Below are 20,765 nucleotides of genomic sequence, written 5' to 3'. Positions count from 1 at the left end.
CTTCCTTTGCCTATATCCTCCCTTGCCCTTACTCATCCCTTAACTCTTGCCCATCCCATAACCCTTAAATCATTCTTTTTGGAAATGACTTATTAATTATGTAATTAATTTTTTTTAAAACAGACCTGGTGGTAACGTACCACGAGGTAAAGTACCAAAAAGGGGCTTGTGTGGAACTTACCTGTGTGGCAAAGTCCTGCAGAGTAAAGCTGGCAAGTGAAGTTGTTCCCAGTGTCCGTTTTGTATCTGTACAGTGTTTTTTTAAATAATGAATAAAATAGGAAATACTCAGTAAAAATAGATTTGTTACGTGATGCATGGGCTTTGTTGACAGAGATAGTAAAAAATAATCAAATATTACACAAGAACATGGGGCCATGACAATTAGAATGGTTCCCTTTTAAGCAAGCATAAGCAATTTATCTCCAAATTTATATAATTAAAATAATGAGGGATCACGAAAATATGAGAGCCCACTATCAGGCTTTTTCTTCCCCTCATGATCCACCTCCATACTTCAAGCCTCTTTCATCACCTCTAAATCACTGAGTGTGCAACAGATAGTGCAATCAGCGTTCACATTCAAAGAACCAATTCAGCCGATGGTACCCTGCAAGCCAACAGTACTAGTTAATTTCCCTGTTGTTTTTAGTTAACATGTTGGTGTTAATGTGGTACATCTCTCTCTTGAAGAAAGCTCAGTGCATTCCTCATCTCATTCGTATGGTATTATTCCCATGTACCTTTTAAGGGGTGTTACCAACCTTCTCCCTCTCATCACAGTCATTCTTCACTCTCTTTCAGTCCTACCAGAGGGGCCGGGCCTCTGCAGAAATCGGGAAGCATGTAAATCATGCTACAAAAAGTAGCGCACCAACATCGCCCCTTTCAAACAATCATTCCCATACAGACATCTGAAATATCATACTTTCAGTGCAAAAAGGGCAGAGTGAACACCAATGTTGTGGAACAACATGACCAGGAATAGTCACCTTAAAGAGGCAGAGCTCAAGCCACAAAAGTTATTCTGATTAGTGCTCAATGATCTAGGTAATATTTAACCAGACAGTAGGTACCCCTGAGTCCTTGTGTTTCCTCTGCACCAGACAGCAAGTGTTGAACACACTATCATATACATACCTCTAGGAGGGTTCTTCAACAGAGTACAATTTTTCAGTTCAGAAGTGTTTATTGATGTATTCGTTTTAATGGAGTAACAAGGCTAATATGGAGCATTTAGGAAGATTTGTATCTACAAATGCAGAACATAACAATATAGTTGTGAGGTGGGTCCCTTCTATGGAAGTAAGCTATTGTAGGGAAAGAACATGCTTTATGATCTACCATTTAGGTGCAACAAGACTTCATTTGAGAAAGCTAAGAATCTGGAAAAGTTTAGCCTGGATCTAGGGTTCGACTGTGCCTTAATATTGATTATAGATATCAGTTTACCAACCGATAGAAAGTTTACTAGAGGGGAGATCATTATCTTTAAGGTCTTGGTACTTCCCCATCATGTGATTAACTTGGGGACCATGCAATTAGCATGTCTTTAATATTTGTTAGGGTTTTACTTTTGTTTAAGGATAATTCATCTTTTAGGTCTCTATCAAACCAGATGGCTAGGTATTTGAGATTATTCTTTTGCCAATTTACCCCTGAAGTGCCTAATACTGCTGGGTTATAGAGAATGTTTAGCGTGAATACCTTGGTTTTTTCTACATTTAGGGAGTATCCTGCTGCTACTGAGTAGTTGTTTATTTAAATAATTTACTTTACTTTGTCCACATCTTCTATGAAAATTAGCAGGTTGTCAACATAAGCCACCACTGTGTATTTGCCAAGGGTGAATGGAATCCCATTGATTCTGTCATTGGATCTTAGTGACTAGAGTAGTGGTTCTGTGACCAGTAGAACTAAGAGATGGGGTAATGGGCAACCATGATGCATACCTTGAGATAAATTAAATGGGGTGGAAAGGTGTCCATTTACTCTTACCTGTACTACTGGTTTTGAATGGAGAGCCATGACCATGTGAATAAAATAGTCTCCGAATTAAAATAGTTGAAGTACAGCCCATAGGAAAGTCCAAGACACCTTGTCTAAATCCAATGTTTCTGTCAGAGAAACCAGAGTTCTTTTATGTGTCTAGAGCATGGCAAATTAACCTGTTATTGTCCGATGCAAGTCTGCCTCTCAAAAAACCCTTTCTAGGCTGGTGTCTTACTTTCTCAATTACCTTCTCCAGCCTGAAGGCTAGGACCTTTGCATATGCCTGTCAATCAATGTTGATTGGTGAGATGGGACTATAGTTCATAACTTGGAGGTGGTATTTCCCTTCTTTTGGTATAACTATGGTTGCAGTAGTTGCTGTTCTTGATTTAGACCCTGATTCTGCAAAGTGATGGAATAGTGAATCAAGCGGGTCAATCAATGCGTCTGTGTACATTTTGAAAAATGTCCATAAGAAGCCGCCAGGGCCTGGGGCTTTGGCAATATTAATATAGCAAATGGCTCTATGGATTTCCTCTTTTTCAATAGGCTTGTTGAGAGCCAGTCTTGTCTCATGGTAAGTTGTAGGGTGTGGAATATTATCTAGGAATTTAATGCAGTTACTGAGTTTCATATATTCATTGATATTATATAAGTTCTGGTAGAAATCTTCAAAGGCTTTAAGAATGTTTTGATGTGAGGGTAATTCCCTTTTTATCCCTAATGGCATGTATTATTGATCTCCCTTTAGTGTATTTTAAGTAGTTTGCCAGCATTTTCCATGCTCTATTTCTTTCACGTAGTTTCCCTGCTTTGTTTATAGATACCCATTGTGTGCCATCTCACTTTGGAATTTGTTGTATTCGTTTTTAAGCGTTCTCAGGTGTGTCCCTTATTGTTTGCCTTCTCCAGTACACGATTTAGGTGCTTTCTAGGCGATCCACTACCAGGATCTTCGGTTATTTATTACAATTAAACTTTATAGGTGTGATATGGAGCAACTAAATAATAATCATCTTTCAGAACAAAATGAAAGATATGTGCCCAATATCCTGTACCATACAATTTAATAGCATTTCATAAGGTGCATTATGTGCACTATTGTGCAATGCAGTAATCTCTGTACCATCTGTGTCCATGATCGTGCACCTTCTAAGTAAATATTTAAGACTTAAAAACATTTAAATATCGGTTTTTACCTAACAATCATGCAATATATTAACTCAGACCGGTTTTGGCCTACTTGACTTCATCAGTGAGCTGCAGCTTGATTCCAATGGCACAGTTAGTAGAGAATCCACGTCTGGCCAGTGGCCTGGCAGATTGGGCTGAATTGTTTGTTGTAGCAGATGCCCTAAGTTGAGAGGGATGCCTGGATGTGACTTCCGTACTCTCTGAGCCACAAGGCCCAATAAAGTCTAATAGTTGGAAACTGATCAGAGGTTGCTTGCGTTCCCAAATAGAGTGGAAAAGGACCAGCAATTCAGGCTGGACTGTTCCCTCTGCACCAGGACCAACACTTATTCACGTGTGGTTGAGTGGCACAGTCGGTGAAAAATGATGGACTGGAATATTCCGAGTCATCACTGGTGAGTGAGATTAATTCAGTCATTTCTTCCTTGACTAGGATGTTTGTTGCCCTAGACATCCTAAGCACGACAGGAATGCTAAGACACACGTCCTGTGCTCAGTGTGCTGCAGGACTCAAGGTATAATTCTCTAATAAGGCCTAAGTTGACTGAAGGTGATCTAGAGCTGCTTATTTTTCTTTCTAGACAAGAACTGGCATGACAGTTTAGGCTGAACTGTTCCTAATTCAGAAAGACTAAAGCTGATTTACATGTGACTTGTCTCTGTTTAAAGTGGCACTGTGGATGGGGGAAAACGATGGATTGGAATACAGCCTTACTGGCATTCAGGAAAGCCTTAAAAACCTGGCTATTTGGCGTTTAATACGTGGCCTCATATGTGAGTCTCTTTGGGAGGTTTTGTAGATAGCGACAGGACACCTTCGGGTAGCAGTTTGCGCTTTAAAAATATTATAACATAACTTACCATAAAATTAATTTTGACATTCTTCCCTTGAATTTGTTGTTTCTTGTATGACCAGATGAGTCACTAGAATTCATAATGTAATCTGTACTGTTAGGCAATGATCTAATCTTTCATCAATCTGTGCGTTATGCACTGTTGGTCTCCCAATACTTTTCATAAAAAAATCAAATGTTTGTGACTGTTTTAGAATCGTCTGTAAAGAGGTAAAAAAAAAACCATGAAATAATTTCCTTGCCTTTCATAAAAAAATCAAATGTTTGTGACTGTTTTAGAATCCTCTGTTAAGAGGTAAGAAAAACAGGAAAGACTTTCCTACCGTCTTCTCTCACTTGGTGCTATAGTAGCCCTAGCTCATGAAGCTTAGGTAGCCTTGATGCTTTCGTAAGAAAATAGTTGGAGGCTTTGGGGGCATAGTCTGAAATCTGTACAGTTTAATTAAATCCGTTCCTGTTCACAAGGTGTCAAGCTCCGGGCCTCTCTGTTGAAGCAGCAATCGGCTACGGAGCCTTGGACTCCCCGAACCTCAGTTCATTTGCCCTGGAGAGGTTTCCTTGTGGGCCTGTATCTTTGACACCAACTTAAATCAATCCTTTTTCTTCTCTGATCGAAGTCGTTGATTGGTGCCTTTACCTGTCAACTGCATGGAAGTTTATTCAACAGGGGAGTCTGTGTGGAATTCTTAACAGCTTGTGTGAACTATGCATGTGCGTGCTGTGCAGGGAAGTTTCTATGCAAGCAGTAAATGGTCTCACTTGTTGCAGCTGCAATATTTCAAAGACTGCTCTGATAGAAGGTTGTCATGACAACCTTTTTTAATTTCATTTTGTACGGAAGACTCATGACAGTGATACATTTATTGTAGGGTGAACAGGACAGCAACACTGCATGAGATCATCATTGAGAAATTTGTAAAGAGGGGAACTGGCTACAAACAAATGGAGAAAAGAACACAAAATAGTGAAAAGGAAACAAGAAAATAAGTACATAATCGTGAAAATATTTACCGTTTTGCATGCTTCATAGAAAGGAATATCTTAGTATAAAAGGGGTAAATAATATTAATTGGCTTTAGAGTATTCATCTGCACACCCTACTAAATCTTAACTTCAGTCCATACTGGGGGGAAAGCTGTATTTGTCATTGTGCTTCGTGTTTTCTACCTACACTAAACAGTATATCAGTGCCATAGTGCACATTGGCAAAACATAGCCCACTGATTCCTTTGAATGCAGATTAGTGCTTCCCTCCTGCGAATGATTTACTTAAGTGTGGGAAGGACTTATATGCAGGCTATACCCTCATGTAGTTCAGCTGCTTCCCTTCTCCAAAGTATTGACTTAGTAGTTAGAGGTGTCTATAGCCGAAATGGAGCGCTTCCAAACCATACCAGGCTGATATGGAATGCCAACTTGGGGCGATTTATACACAGACTCAACTCTATGCGACTTTAACACTTTGATGGATGATTACGGTCTCTCACCAGGGACCTTCTTATTATATGCGACATTAACGCAACAGGCATCACAAATCTGGGGAGACATAAATACTGAACCTACAATCTCAGGAGTCCTACAGACATTATTAACATACGGTAGGGGCAGGAAGGCTATTACAGCCATTCATAACTCCCTCAGAGCTGATATGGCCCCCTTGCTAACGCCCTTATGCGAATTCTGGAATGCAACACTATCAATCGAACTTACTGACAAAGAGTGGGAAGAGTGTGTGGGGATTCCTAAGATAATATCCACAAATGCCAGATTGAAATTTACCCTATCCACTTACCTACATCTTACTTATTTAACCACGCACAAACTGGCGCACCTGTATCCAACATCCAATGATATCTGTCCTAGATGCCAGAATACAGATGCCACATTCCCACATATGGTTTGGACATGCCCTAAACTTTCATCATTCTGGGGAGGTGTTTCCGAAATATTAACAACAGCAGTGGGAACTCCAATTGCAGCCCAGGGTACACATTTCCTGTTCGGAAAGTTCCTGGACTTAGCACTGGTCATAGCTAAACGCATTCTGGCTATGGCCTGGAAGTCACCGGCGGGCCCCATTATACAAAACACAAAACACAAAACGCAGTCATCCCACACCATACGCCCGTCCTCGCGATCCCAACCTGTAGATTGGTGAAATTATTTATCTATAATAGAATCTAAACTTAGTGAGGCACACATAAACCCGTAATACACCAGTGGCACTACAATCACATTCTGCCAGAATGCCTTGAAGCGAACGTATCTACATATGCGCCTCATTAAGGGGAGCACACTCTGCGGACAAATACATCCTGTAGCCTTTTCTCTCACCCCCCACTCTCTTCCCCCATTGGATATGTGGTCACATAGGGTTCATAATAACGCCCAGGCCTGACACGTCAGGTTCAATCTGTGTGATTTAGATTGTGCAGCCTCCCCCCCACTCCTCACCGCGTCTTATACATGTTCACATACCTTGCAGTACGCACTGTTAGCACGCAGCAAAGATGGTCACTGTATATGTATGGTAACCATCGGACAGGCACCCTAGTTATAGTGGATAATGTTTGTTATTGTAAAGTTGTACAGTTCTTAGAATCAAAATATTTGAAAAAGATGTTGGCAAAGTTCAATGTTACTGAGCCACCATTATTGTTCTAAAAACGATCTGTTGCCCCCAACAAGTGGGCATTAATAGGCATGATGTTATACACAAAATATGTATCCTGCTACTCCTTTTATATCTACGTATGTTCGATTGAAAACTTAATAGACATTATTAAAAATAAAAAAATGGAATGCCAACTTCACTCTCTCTACATGTTCTCACCCTACAGAAAGACAGAGTCTAGTGATAGGCTAGATGCCACTCTGGATGGATACCCTGGTGTAGCCATCAGTGTCTGTGTTGAGTTTTAGCTACCACGGCTTGCACTGCACCCATCAGAGACGCAAGTGTGACATCACAGCATCAGGCCACAGTGGATGGCTCATTCAGTCAGCCGGCTTAATGGTGGGGAATGCCCCTCCTCTTATCACCGTGACCATATCCATGATTGGTGGGAATCCACATGACATTGTGGCTGCATTCATTCCTAGTGGTCCTTGCAAGGTCCTTATGGGAGGATGCTGTGCCTTTCCCCCCATATCTACACACATTGGAGGTTTGAATATTGTGTCTAAAGAACATTTGTGATTGATCTCTGTGGGAATAATGAGTGGTTTGTGCGCTTCTCTGGTGAGCCTTCTCCACAGTTGAACACGGCTACAAGATCTGTGGGTCAGGAGTAACTGTTGCTGACCTATGCACCTTATGTTCTGATTGAAAATTATAGTGCAGCTCTCCATGTGAAGGGGCTTGTGCTGTACCTATTCTACAACAGAGTGACAGTTGCACTGCAATTGATTTTGCCTATATCTGGGGTAAATTTCAATTGATATTGAAGGTTGGCTGCACTGTTTCTGGAAGATGCTTGGGCTATGTACTTCTTTATCTTCTGTACCTATTGTGTATGCGAGATAAGTGGCCATTGATGGTGCTGTACATGTTCTGGGTGTAGGTAGAATTGAGCTGCCACTCGCTGTGCTGTGCCTGTTCCGTATCTGAATGTGGTTTGCATTTATTTTACCTGCACTGGAAATATTCTGAGTCTGAGGGAACAATGTCTGAAGATTGCACTATTGCTCCTCCACAGTGATGCATCTCGACCTGAACCACTAAATCTGTGGGAGGGAGGCTTGCACATCTGGTTCATGTGCCATGTTGCTGTACCATTCAGTTTGTGAAGAAGCTTGGAGTGGTGCTGGCTGTGCTGCATATGTTTTGTATGTGAGGTAGGCATGCAGTGCTGCTTCCTACACTGTAGCTGTTGTGTGTATGAGGGACAATAGCACTGCTAGTGCCTGTCTTAAACCTAGTGTATCTCTGAGGGATAACACCTTTCAAGTATGCAAATGCCAACAATTATTGGGGCTATCAATGCTTTTGCTTAGCGCTATTTCCCCAACTTTTCTGACAACTTCTTTTCTCGGCTTGTCCGTTTGAGCATGCGTTATTGGAGTTTATTCTGACAATCTCAAAATGCACTTTGTGTTTAGGTGTTTCTAAGCATGTGGGTGATGCGCTGAAGGCACATGCTTCCCAGTATCTAAGAAAGATCTGCGCAATTGGAATCCCACCATGGGGGATCATAGAGAACCAAAGGGATCTCATTGGAAAAGATGTGAGTAAAGTAATTCTTCCAAATAAGTTGTGGCTTTTGCATGTAGCAAATTCTTCTTTACCTTATCAACCCCTATTATACGGAACTAAGTTATGTTGTGACTGGCAAATTGGTTCTATATTTTAATGTAAATAGAAAATGAGAAACGGGGGTGCACGAAAAAGAAAAGTCCGAAAAGGATTCTTTAAACTAAGTGTCCTTTTTAATTTTCATTTAAGTTTTGTAGGTAAAAAGTTGGTCAGCCAACGCGTTTCATTCCCTCAACGGGAACTTCATCAGGGCTGTAACATGATAAAAATGACATAAATATTACCAATAAATCAAAAGACACAGGACTTACAACATGAACAAATAACCATACAATATGAAAATCATACAGACAAAACAGATTTACAACAACATTAAAAAGTGTCCATGAAATTACACCAATCAATACTGGACACATTTATATCACATTAAAAACATGTATACAAACAAAGTTTTTTTTGGAAAAACGAGAATCGAATAGGATTTTTTCAAAAAGTGTTTGTGAATTTATCTGACTGTTAGATTCTTTTGAAAAACAGAGGATTGAACCTCATCAGGTTTTATGGACACCAAAAACGAGGAATTCAGAAAATATTTATAAGTAACAAACATATACTTTTTTATATATTTATTGGAGAGTAAGAGAAAGAAAGCAGAGAAATAAAAGAAAACCTTATAAAAAATATAGATAGATACAAGGTTATGTGAGTGTTTTGAAAGAAGAGGAAGAGCAAGAAGAGCAATCCAATCCCTAAAAGTGAGCATACCTTGAATCAATATGTAAACTCCTGTGAGAGGACAAATCTTATAATATCCACGAAGTCAAGTACTTCAAGTTTCTGAAAGGAAGCATAATGACCCAATTCATATTGGCTGGCGGTCCATAACAAGTGAAAATAATAATAACTATAATGTAACTATATACGATCCCTCTAGGTTCCCAACAGAAATATCTCCAAGTGAATTCACTATATGGTGTCCGTATGACAACATAGAAGCTATTGGAGCAGTAATTCACACGATATATAAATCAGTTAAAAGCATACAGATGTGTTAAGTGTGCACAACAAGCGCCGAGAACAATTCCATCTAATGGGCGCAAGAATAGACCGGTGCCCGTCCTAAAACCAACAGTTGCACATTCCAAAGACATGTAAGGCGCCTGTAATGCCGAACATCAGTAATAACATGTCTGAGTTAATACAGCCGTATTGTATGAGGGCAGTCCATTGCAACAAAACGTATTACCCTTCCAATTAAGTGCTCCTAACTCGGCATCAAGTAATCAATCACTTTAAAACTGACAATTCTAAGAGCAGGACAGATAGTATCATATTGTCACGGGTACAAGTTATAGTATGTTTATACAATTCTTGTAATCATCCTGAGCATCTAACAACATCGGCAATAATCAGGACAGAGTAGCTGGTACGGCGGCAGGCTCCTCATTAAGTATGGAGCACTCCCTCGTGGCGGACAAACATACGTAACTCCGCCTCTTTGTTTCGAAACTGCAAATGGACACACCATAATAGCGGACAAAAACGTAAATTGTTTCTCCCTTATAAGAAAACTGCAGAAACACACGATAGCTAACAGCTACAAGTACAGTGAGAGTGATTAACCTGTCCAGCAAGATATTGGATACTGATGAGACTAATCTGTTATGTAGAGGGCTGGGATTTTGTCCAACACAGGGTGGTGACTTCACGAGTGTACATGTAGATCTTTTCAAATTCAGCAGAATGTTAAAATTAAAAGATTTTTTCAACGACAAACTGCCTCCGAATAAATTCTCTGATGAGATAAGACAAACAGACCTCACAATAGCGGAGGTCAAAAACATTCAATGCTTACGATCACTAAGTGATGGGGAGGAGGTTGAAATACACACGATTTTAGATGATCTTGACATCAGGGAGAACATCACAAAAGAAAGTGGGTTACGTCCCAAGTCCAAGTTTACCCCAATGACATATCATGGAAACATTGACACCTTTACTGAGCGGGTTAGTGAGGGTCTATACCAATTGGAAAAACAGAGTAGGTGTGTAAACAATCAGCAACACAATCTCACACCTGGAGAAAGACTAGCACTAAAAAGGTTGAAGAATGACAATGACATCGTCATTAGGGAATCTGATAAAGGTGGCAATGTTGTGGTCATGGATATAAAAGACTACAAAGGTGAAATAGAACGACAACTTGGGGACAACGAGTGCTATGGTAGACTGGACCACAATCCCACAGGGGAACTGATTATAGAAATCAGCTCGAAGCTAAGGGAATGGAGGGATATGGGTCTGATCAGTGAACAGGAATACAGATATCTCAAGACGGAGAATCCTAGATTCCCCTGTATTTACATCCTCCCCAAAGTGCACAAAAAGGGCAACTTCCCTCCAGGGAGACCGATCATTTCAGGCATTGGGTCTGTCACCGAGAAAATGTCTGAATTCATTGACCTCAGAATTAACAAACATGTCCTAGATCTCCCATCCTATGTCCAGGACAGTAAGGACATTTTAAACAAATTCCAAGATTTTGAGTGGTCCGACGAACTCCTATTTGTCACCTTCGATGTCACCAGTCTATATACGTGCATCCAACATGAGTATGGCCTAAAGGCTGTTGAATTCTACTTGGACAGGGAGAATGCTGATCAGTTTGACCAAAATCAAATGATCATGGAAATGTTGAGGTTGGTCCTAAACAGGAACTACTTTCTTTACGACAACGTCTGGTACCATCAGAGGAGAGGCATGGCCATGGGGTCCAGGTTTGCCCCCTCTTATGCCTGTCTTCTTATGGGATGGTATGAGAGGGGGCATGCATGGGGAAGATGTGCCTCCCCCTGGACCAAATACATCGTGTTCTGGGGGAGGTACATCGATGATATCATCTGCCTCTGGTCGGGTTCCACCTTACAACTTCAGGACTATTTTGAATATCTTAATTCCAATCCATTTAATGTTAAACTGACAATGGAATCCAGTAATGAGAAAATCAACTTTTTGGACTTACAATTCTATATACGAGATGGGCACATTCATAGCACTTTATATCGCAAAGATACTGCGTGTAATGCTGTTTTACTCCCAGAAAGTGCACATGCCAGCTCTACTATTAAAAATATTCCTTACGGGGAGATGGTACGTGTCAGACGAAACTGTAGTGAGGAATCTAATTTTGACATAAATCTCCAACAAGTAAAGAAAAGACTTCTATCTAGGGGATACCAAAAAGAGACTGTGGAAAAGGCAGAAAAAAGAGCACGTGTATTAACTAGAGAGGCCACCTTAACATCAATGAAAAAACAAAACAGGAGTACAAACAAGAATTTTGACAATAACATTAGGTTCGTGACCCAGTACACTTCACACAGCAGTGCGATTTTTAAGCTGCTGAAGAAACATTGGAATCTCCTATGTGAGGTACCAGGTCTACAAAAAGCGGTCCACGCAAATCCATCGATTACATATAGGCGTGGAAAGACACTAAGGAATGAGCTATGCCCGAGTTACATCAGCAAAGGTAGTAACAAACAATCAACTTGGTTACCACCTAAGCCAGAGGGTTTTTTTACATGTACAATGTGTAATATTTGTGAACTGGGGATCAGCAAAACTAAGAACTTTTCCTATAATGGCTCCCGAAATTATAACATCTACAACTTTATTAATTGCAACACTGAGTTTGTTGTCTACGTGATTGGATGCCCCTGTGGAACCATTTACGTAGCCAGCACCAAACGTAGCCTAAAAATCAGAATTCAAGAACATAGGAGGGCCATACTCAAACGTGACTCCAGATATCCTATGATGGAGCATTCTGTTAACAAACATGAGGGTCTTGCCAACTTTTGGTTCCATGCTATTGAACATGTGAAAAGTGCAGAAAGAGGAGGTGATCGTGAACTGCAGCTTAGGCAATGTGAGGCAAAATGGATTTGCAGATTACGCAGTGCTATCCAAGGATTTAACAGTGATAATGAAATGCATTATTTTCTGGAAAATGACTAAAGCCCAGAACTGAATGGTCAGGGATTTTTTGCAATTTTTCGTATTGTTCAGGAATGGTGCAAATATGATCAGTTACCAATCGGATATGGGGTCAGCTATAGGATTGATGTGACCAAATCGGTGACTATAACCTCCCCCTGTTATTTATCTTCCTTTTGCTTGTCATCACATTTTCTATCTTTGCTTCCTCATGAACACGCGGTGATGGACTGTGAAGCATGGGATACATATCTTTATTATTAGTCCTTTAACTCTTATCCTCAGCACATTTATTCGTACTAAGTCTGATTTCATCATGAGAGATATAAGTCTGGATTTCTGACTTTGTTCATCCGTTTGGACTTATCAATTTACTTTTTATTGAATTTACATGTGAATAGTAGTTGTGAAGCGACATTTCCCTCTTTCATGCTTGACCGGGTATGACTTACTCCTCATGTGCCTGTACATTCGAACCCCTTTCATGCACACTATTGCAGACCTGTCATGTCAATATGGCTTGTTCTCCAACTTTACATGCTCTCTTTCCCTCGTTTTGCTACTCATTACTAATGATTGGTCGGGTTACTTATCTTGTTGGAATTAATATTCTTTTCTAGATATTTATTTTGCAGTATTGCAGCCATGCTCTTACGATTCTGTTCATTTATTGATAATTGCTCTTTTATTTTTTGGAATACACCTGAATTCTACTAGAGGCATCCGTGTTATCATAATACACGGAGTACTATTTAGTTTAGGTGGCATTCCCATTGGGAACATATTGCCCATTCCAAAATGGCGACCCTGTGCGCTCTTTACATATGAAAAAGAACATCTTTGTTCATTTCTCCGGGTTGTCTAAATATACCATGAGCTATTTGCTACTATTATTCCTTACCTTCTTTGTTTGTTTTTGTACTTCAGAGCGATATATCGCTAATTCTGTATCTGTTCGTAATAATTCACATAGTCTTATACACTTTGAACGTACTGCCCATTCCAAAATGGTGCTTACTCTTCATTTTACATGGTTCCACGCACAGTCCTGTTGTATCTCATGTTCTCCCGCAATTTCAAAACAATTCAGGACTGATGTAACATTATTTTTACACTATTGTCCTTGTCCTTTGCGAGGTGTGATTTAATTCATTTATATATCAATAATGGCATACGCTCCTCTTAGCTACTCATATGCTCCTTAAACCTGGGAAAACATACACTTTCAATTAATTATGTTGCTCAAATATTTTTGGTGGACACAAATATTACTTAGTACTAGTTCACTGGTATGTTTTTAAACTCTTAACAATGGCCGCCGATTTAGGCTAGGAACTTAGGGGCCACCACTCTGACTTATACTCAATTCAATTGGTCAGATCCTGCTAAGCGGGCGGAGTCACGTACATTTAATTACAATGGCGGGCTGTGCAATCTGCAACGAGGAAGACGCCGTCGTATTGATCACTCCGTAAAGGTTACTGCCGGTGAGTGCACACGGGCTGAAATGCTGTTATGCCCGTGGCAATGGATTACAGCTTGTATTTTCAGCTGTTAGTTATTGTGTGTTTCTGTAGTTTTCACTCCGTTAAGACTACTGCCGGTTAGTGCACACTGGCTGAAATGCTGTGATGCCCGTGGCAATGGATTACAGCTTGTACTTGTAGCTGTTAGCTATCGTGTGTTTCTGCAGTTTTCTTATAAGGGAGAAACAATTTACGTTTTTGTCCGCTATTATGGTGTGTCCATTTGCAGTTTCGAAACAAAGAGGCGGAGTTACGTATGTTTGTCCGCCACGAGGGAGTGCTCCATACTTAATGAGGAGCCTGCCGCCGTACCAGCTACTCTGTCCTGATTATTGCCGATGTTGTTAGATGCTCAGGATGATTACAAGAATTGTATAAACATACTATAACTTGTACCCGTGACAATATGATACTATCTGTCCTGCTCTTAGAATTGTCAGTTTTAAAGTGATTGATTACTTGATGCCGAGTTAGGAGCACTTAATTGGAAGGGTAATACGTTTTGTTGCAATGGACTGCCCTCATACAATACGGCTGTATTAACTCAGACATGTTATTACTGATGTTCGGCATTACAGGCGCCTTACATGTCTTTGGAATGTGCAACTGTTGGTTTTAGGACGGGCACCGGTCTATTCTTGCGCCCATTAGATGGAATTGTTCTCGGCGCTTGTTGTGCACACTTAACACATCTGTATGCTTTTAACTGATTTATATATCGTGTGAATTACTGCTCCAATAGCTTCTATGTTGTCATACGGACACCATATAGTGAATTCACTTGGAGATATTTCTGTTGGGAACCTAGAGGGATCGTATATAGTTACATTATAGTTATTATTATTTTCACTTGTTATGGACCGCCAGCCAATATGAATTGGGTCATTATGCTTCCTTTCAGAAACTTGAAGTACTTGACTTCGTGGATATTATAAGATTTGTCCTCTCACAGGAGTTTACATATTGATTCAAGGTATGCTCACTTTTAGGGATTGGATTGCTCTTCTTGCTCTTCCTCTTCTTTCAAAACACTCACATAACCTTGTACCTATCTATATTTTTTATAAGGTTTTCTTCTATTTCTCTGCTTTCTTTCTCTTACTCTCCAATAAATATATAAAAAAGTATATGTTTGTTACTTATAAATATTTTCTGAATTCCTCGTTTTTGGTGTCCATAAAACCTGATGAGGTTCAATCCTCTGTTTTTCAAAAGAATCTAACAGTCAGATAAAGTCACAAACACTTTTTGAAAAAATCCTATTCGATTCTCGTTTTTCCAAAAAATCTTTGTTTGTATACATGTTTTTAATGTGATATAAATGTGTCCAGTATTGATTGGTGTAATTTCATGGACACTTTTTAATGTTGTTGTAAATCTGTTTTGTCTGTATGATTTTCATATTGTATGGTTATTTGTTCATGTTGTAAGTCCTGTGTCTTTTGATTTATTGGTAATATTTATGTCATTTTTATCATGTTACAGCCCTGATGAAGTTCCCGTTGAGGGAATGAAACGCGTTGGCTGACCAACTTTTTACCTACAAAACTTAAATGAAAATTAAAAAGGACACTTAGTTTAAAGAATCCTTTTCGGACTTTTCTTTTTCGTGCACCCCCGTTTCTCATTTTCTATTGACGTTTGATCTGGAGCACAGTAGCGCCACACAGCGGCTGGCGTTTTGGGGTAGCTTGCACGATAATCATTACAATTATTGTAGGAACTGGTGTGAGGTGCGGCAAGAAGGGCCCGCCGCTGTTTTCAGTTGGAATACTATATTTTAATGTACTTCATGCCATGAATCACCCTCCATTAGGCATTTAACAAGCCTATCTACTTGAAGAGTTTAAGTTCATCACATCTCCAACAGACAGACTTTTTGTAGTTAAGGTGAATAATTTCAGTGGATACAAGTGAGCTCTAAAAAAGACGTTTTGTTTTGATCCAGCTAAAGCGTTTTTTAACTTCAACTAACTCTCACGTCGTACTGGGCCCTTACTACAATTAGACAATTCACATCACCGCACTTTACCACAGAGGCGATGGTCCTCTGATGGATTTTTCTCTGTCGTAGTGAGAAATTAGGATGTCCAAAACCGTTTGCCACCCAATGAGGACCATTCATTAGCAGCTAATTCACAAGTTAGAAATGAGTTTCAAATACACTATTCTCAAAACCATGCTATAAAAGTAAAGTAGTGCAATTGGAAGATTGGGTCTTCCTAAAGAAGTTTAGTCTAACCAGACTTATACAAACTAAATGTTCTGCAGTTGCATTACAAAATAAGAGTAACAGAACCTATTGCTCTCAGAAGAATCTATGATTCTCCCTGTTACACATTTACTACTCAGTCCCTCATAAGCACAGTTTCTAAGGAAATAACATAGGACACTATGGGGAGACTCAGGCTATTTAGATAATTTGGTTATATATTAAAGATCCAGAATCAATGCATATAAGTAACATTTTAAGCATTTCAGTCAAGATTCTTACGGCATGTAGAATAATAAAACCGCATATTAGTCAAAATCCTAAGAGGATGGTTAAAGTTACAGATTCCTACCACTGTTGAGTAATGAGTATACCAATCTTTAGTGAAATTCCAAGTTGTATTTAAGATAGTTGAAAACACCATAGGAGCTCCGCATATCCAATGCTTCTCCTCAGCAGACCATGGCAAGAATGCCTGTTGCCAAGGAAAAACGTTCGGAGAACCGAACTTACATATTAAACAATAACAATACACGCTCTGCAGCATGAGATAATATAACTAGCTATTAAAGTAAAAAACATATCTTTCCCCTTAAAGGACATTTAAAAAATAAAAATAAAGATGTTATAATAAGTGATCAAAAGTGATCATCACAAACAAAGTCAGATAACCATTTTGGTTTCATACGGGTGCGTGTACAGCGACTTCCCTCTCCTTCATCCACACATTCTTTACTAACATTAACCATGTTACCCTTACTAATAGAAGAATCAGAACCAGGGTCAAGTTCTACATGATCCATATCAGCATTAGTGTGAATATCAGGAACATTTCTATCAAGACTACCACTGTAATCAATACCAAAATATTTTCAATTGCTTCTTGAGAGAGGTGTCACGTTCCCTACTATTTTCAAACAATTTATTGTTATCTTTCAAAACAGCAATGCGCTTAAGATTCCATACTTTTCCATCAATTAATTGAACTGCATTGTGTAAAAGTTTGATTACCTTCAAAGGTTCAGAAAATTGGCTCTCACCTTTCCTAACTTTCCATGGTTTCTTGACTTTGACCCAAGAACCCACTTTAATGTCACAAGCTTTTGTTCCTTGTTTGAGGTCATGAATTTCTTTATACTTAAGATGTTTTTTTTCAATTCTGGATCTTAAAACTTCCACTGGAACACTAGGCCTTGAAGTATTAAATAACCACTCAGGATTGCATTTTGTTCTGACGGATCTCCCTCTCATTACTTCAATTGGAGATACTTCTAGAGCGTCATGTGGTGTGGTTCTGTACATCCAAAGAGTTTTGAATATTTGCATCTCCCAATCACTATTATTGATAATAGCTGACTGAATGGTTTGTTTAAGGACTCTATTAAAATGTTCCACCATACCATTCCCGCTTGGATAGTACAAAGAAGTGGTGCAATGTTTAATACTTACCCTTTCAAACTACTCCTTTACAATTTTAGAAGTGAATTGGACTCCATTGTCACTAATGAGAAGTGCCGGAAGTCCTTCACCAACAAAAACACTGTCTACAAATTTTAAAACTTCTTCCGAATTTACTTTATCCCCAACTCTGATTACAGGCCATCTTGAGAAAATATCTATAAGTTACAATATATATTTACTTTGGGTGCCAATAGGTCCCATGATGTCAGTGGCAACTGTGTGCCAAGGTTGTCTAGGAGTAATGGGATCAGACATTTTAGGTTTTAAAGTAACAAGGGTCTTATCAGAATTGGCACACCATACACAATTCCTTACTACTCTCTCAATTCTTAAATCCATGCCTGGCCACCGACTCAATTGTTTTACTATTTGTTTTGTTTTGTTTTGTTTTGACAATTCCACCATGACCTTCATGGCACATTTTAATAATGTTCAATCTGATTGATAAAGGTGGTAATATTTTGTCACCCCTTAAGATATTGCCATGAAGTACAGATATTTCATCAAGAATTTCCCAAAACTGTTTTAATTCCTTAGAAATACTGTTTTTTGGAGGCCATCCATCAACAATAAATATGATAAGTTGTTGTAATTCCCTGTCAGCTTCGTACAACATAACCCACTCATCTTTCTTGACGATGGATAGACCTTGATCATGAACTAATGCAGCTTGACTGTTTTCCCATTCATGGTCAGGGCTATGATGTAATTCAGTAAGCATACATGATAAAAAATCCACAACAACATTTTCTTTTCCAGGAACATAAACAATTTTGTAAATGTAATCTTGAAGCCTTAAAGACATTCTAGCAATCCTGGGAGAGGCATTAAACAACCCCTCAGTAGTTAATAACCTTACTAAGGGTTTGTGGTCTCTACGTACAATGCAAGACTTTCCCCATACAAACGCTCTAAAGTGTTCTAAAGCCCATATGCATGCTAATGTTGCTTTATCTATGACTAAAAAAATTTCTTCAGTGGGTGACAATGCACGTGAAGCATAAGCGACAATACGTTCTTTGCCCTCTTGATTAATTTGAGAAAGTACTCCACCTAAACCTCTGTTGTTGGCATCTACGGTAATACAATTATCGAGATCAGGGTAAAAAAATGCTTAAGGCAGGTGCATCAGCAATAGCTTTCTTAATATTCACTAATTCTTTGTCACACTCTTCACTCCAAAAGAATTTGTTCCTGTCCTTGAGAAGTCGTCTTATGTTGAAAATTCTGCTTGAAAACTGTCGTACAAATTTGGAGTAAAACTCCACCAACCCAATAAAAGACCGTACTTCATCTTTGTTCTTAGAGTGAGGAGTATTGGTAATGGGATCCACCAATGCAGGTTTGGTATATAGTCCTGCATCACTAATAACGTGACCCAAGTATGTGATGGATTTCACACCAAATTTGCACTTAGTATGTTCAACGGTCAAACCTTTTTGTTCCAAAACGCTTAAAACATCTCTCAACACATTGTCATACTCATCTTTGCCAAAAATTAAATTATCATCTTGAAAGCACCTCACTTTATCATATTTTCTAAAAAGCTAATGCATAAGTCTTTGAAAAATAGCTGCGACCGAAGCGAGACCAAACGGTAACCGTTATACTGAAAACAACCTGATGGAGTAATAAACGCAGTAAGAGACTTGCTATCTTCACTTAAAGATATCTGATGGTATGCGGCTGACAAGTCGATGGTGGAAAACCAATAAGCATCTTTTATGAGAGTCAGCATTTCAGAAATGTAGGTAATGTAAATCTCTCTACCACTATATTATTATCTAAATTGCACAAATCAATGCAAAGTCTCAGTTTTCCATTACTGCATCGAGTGACGACTCTTGGAGAAATCCACTGTGAGGACTCAATAGGTTCGAGTCTGCTTTAGTCAATTTCTCCAGTATTAATTCCACTTCTTTTCTAAGTAGAATAGGGATATGTCTCACTTTGTGAACTTTAGTACAAGCATCAGGTTTTAAAATGATGCGGTGTTCAAAATCCTTAATTTTACCGATTTTTTTACAGAATACCTTAGGGAATTTGCTTAGAATTACCTTACACAATTCTATGTTATCATCAAATATCATGACTGGATCGGCTCAATTGGGATTAAGAATTAAATCTAAATTACCATGATCCTTCCATCCTTAAACAGCAGGACCTTTCTTAGCTACGTACAGGTTCCCAAAATACTCTCTACCGTTAAATCTGAATAACAAAGTGCGGAACCCAACCATATTGATCTTTTCCCCTGAGAAACCTTCTGGGTCAATGTCAGCTGGAAGTAATTCTTGCCCTAACTTACTAGCAAATTTGTTCATCCATGTTTCTTTATCCACAATAGTGTAAGGTGATCCTGAATCTGCATACATTAATACATTGACCCCACCTAAAGATATTGAACATAAGGGTTTCTTTTTGTTATCAACCTTCTTGTCAATAATATTAAGTAAAAATAGTTATTTGGCATCATAACTTTTAGGATCATTGCCATCTGTTTAACTGTTAGACGATAACTTCTTGAATAACTGTTCTTTCTCACTAGAACTGAACATATCACCCTTTACACATTTTACCTTAACTCTTTTCTTTATGTTGTACACTTTGGCAAAATGACCTACAATATTACAATTAGATCATTTTTGTTTCAAAGCAGGACAAAATTTACTGGAAGCTAAATGAGAACTGCTATCACAACTATACCATCTAAAGTTACTACGTTTTTTTGACGGAATCATGTCTCATAGGACCAGCGTTCCTAGGCTTCTCTGCACTTCTATTCTTAACTTTACTAATAATATTTTCAGGCTCAATTTTGAAATCACTATTAAGAACTTTTGCATTGCGGCTGGATAATTCCGCCTTTCTTACAATAGCAAGGATGTCTTTCAATTCTGTATCTCCATTAATCCATAATCTCTCTTGAATGGCAGGATCTCTGGTGTGCATTACAACCTGATCTCTAATAAACTGGCCTTGTAAATGGTCAAATTTACAATCACCTGCTAACCGCTTAAGAGCTGAGACATATTCATCTAGCGACTCATTAACTTCTTGTTTCCTGTGAAAAAACTTATATCTAACAATACCTATGCAGACCATGGGAGCAAAATGGTTATCAAAATCATTAAGAATAGCATTGAAAACATTAACATCACCACTAATCACCCCTTTTGGCATTTCTTCATAAGCTTTTAGTCCAACTGGTCCAACAGAATGTAAAAAAATACTTTTTTCCCTTTCTGCAGACATCTTATTATCTTCATCTA

General features: G+C 38.9%; 1 protein-coding gene across 3 annotated transcripts in view; it reads left to right on the top strand.

Moving 5' to 3' along the window:
• The window catches only part of TRPM6 (transient receptor potential cation channel subfamily M member 6), a 671,614-nt gene that overhangs the window by 177,816 nt on the left and 473,033 nt on the right, over positions 1–20,765 (top strand). The window contains exon 6 of one of the 3 annotated variants that reach the window (XM_085633061.1): positions 8,142–8,266. The exons of the other annotated variants lie outside the window; for them this stretch is intronic. Coding sequence (XP_085489187.1) covers positions 8,142–8,266 — 125 coding nt within the window. The remainder of the gene's footprint in view (positions 1–8,141; positions 8,267–20,765) is intronic. 3 annotated transcript variants of the gene reach the window in all.

This window comes from Triturus cristatus, chromosome 2_1 (genome assembly GCF_964204655.1).
Source record: "Triturus cristatus chromosome 2_1, aTriCri1.1, whole genome shotgun sequence".
Classification (NCBI taxonomy): Eukaryota; Metazoa; Chordata; class Amphibia; order Caudata; family Salamandridae; genus Triturus; species Triturus cristatus.
This window is presented reverse-complemented; position numbering and strand designations above follow the sequence as displayed.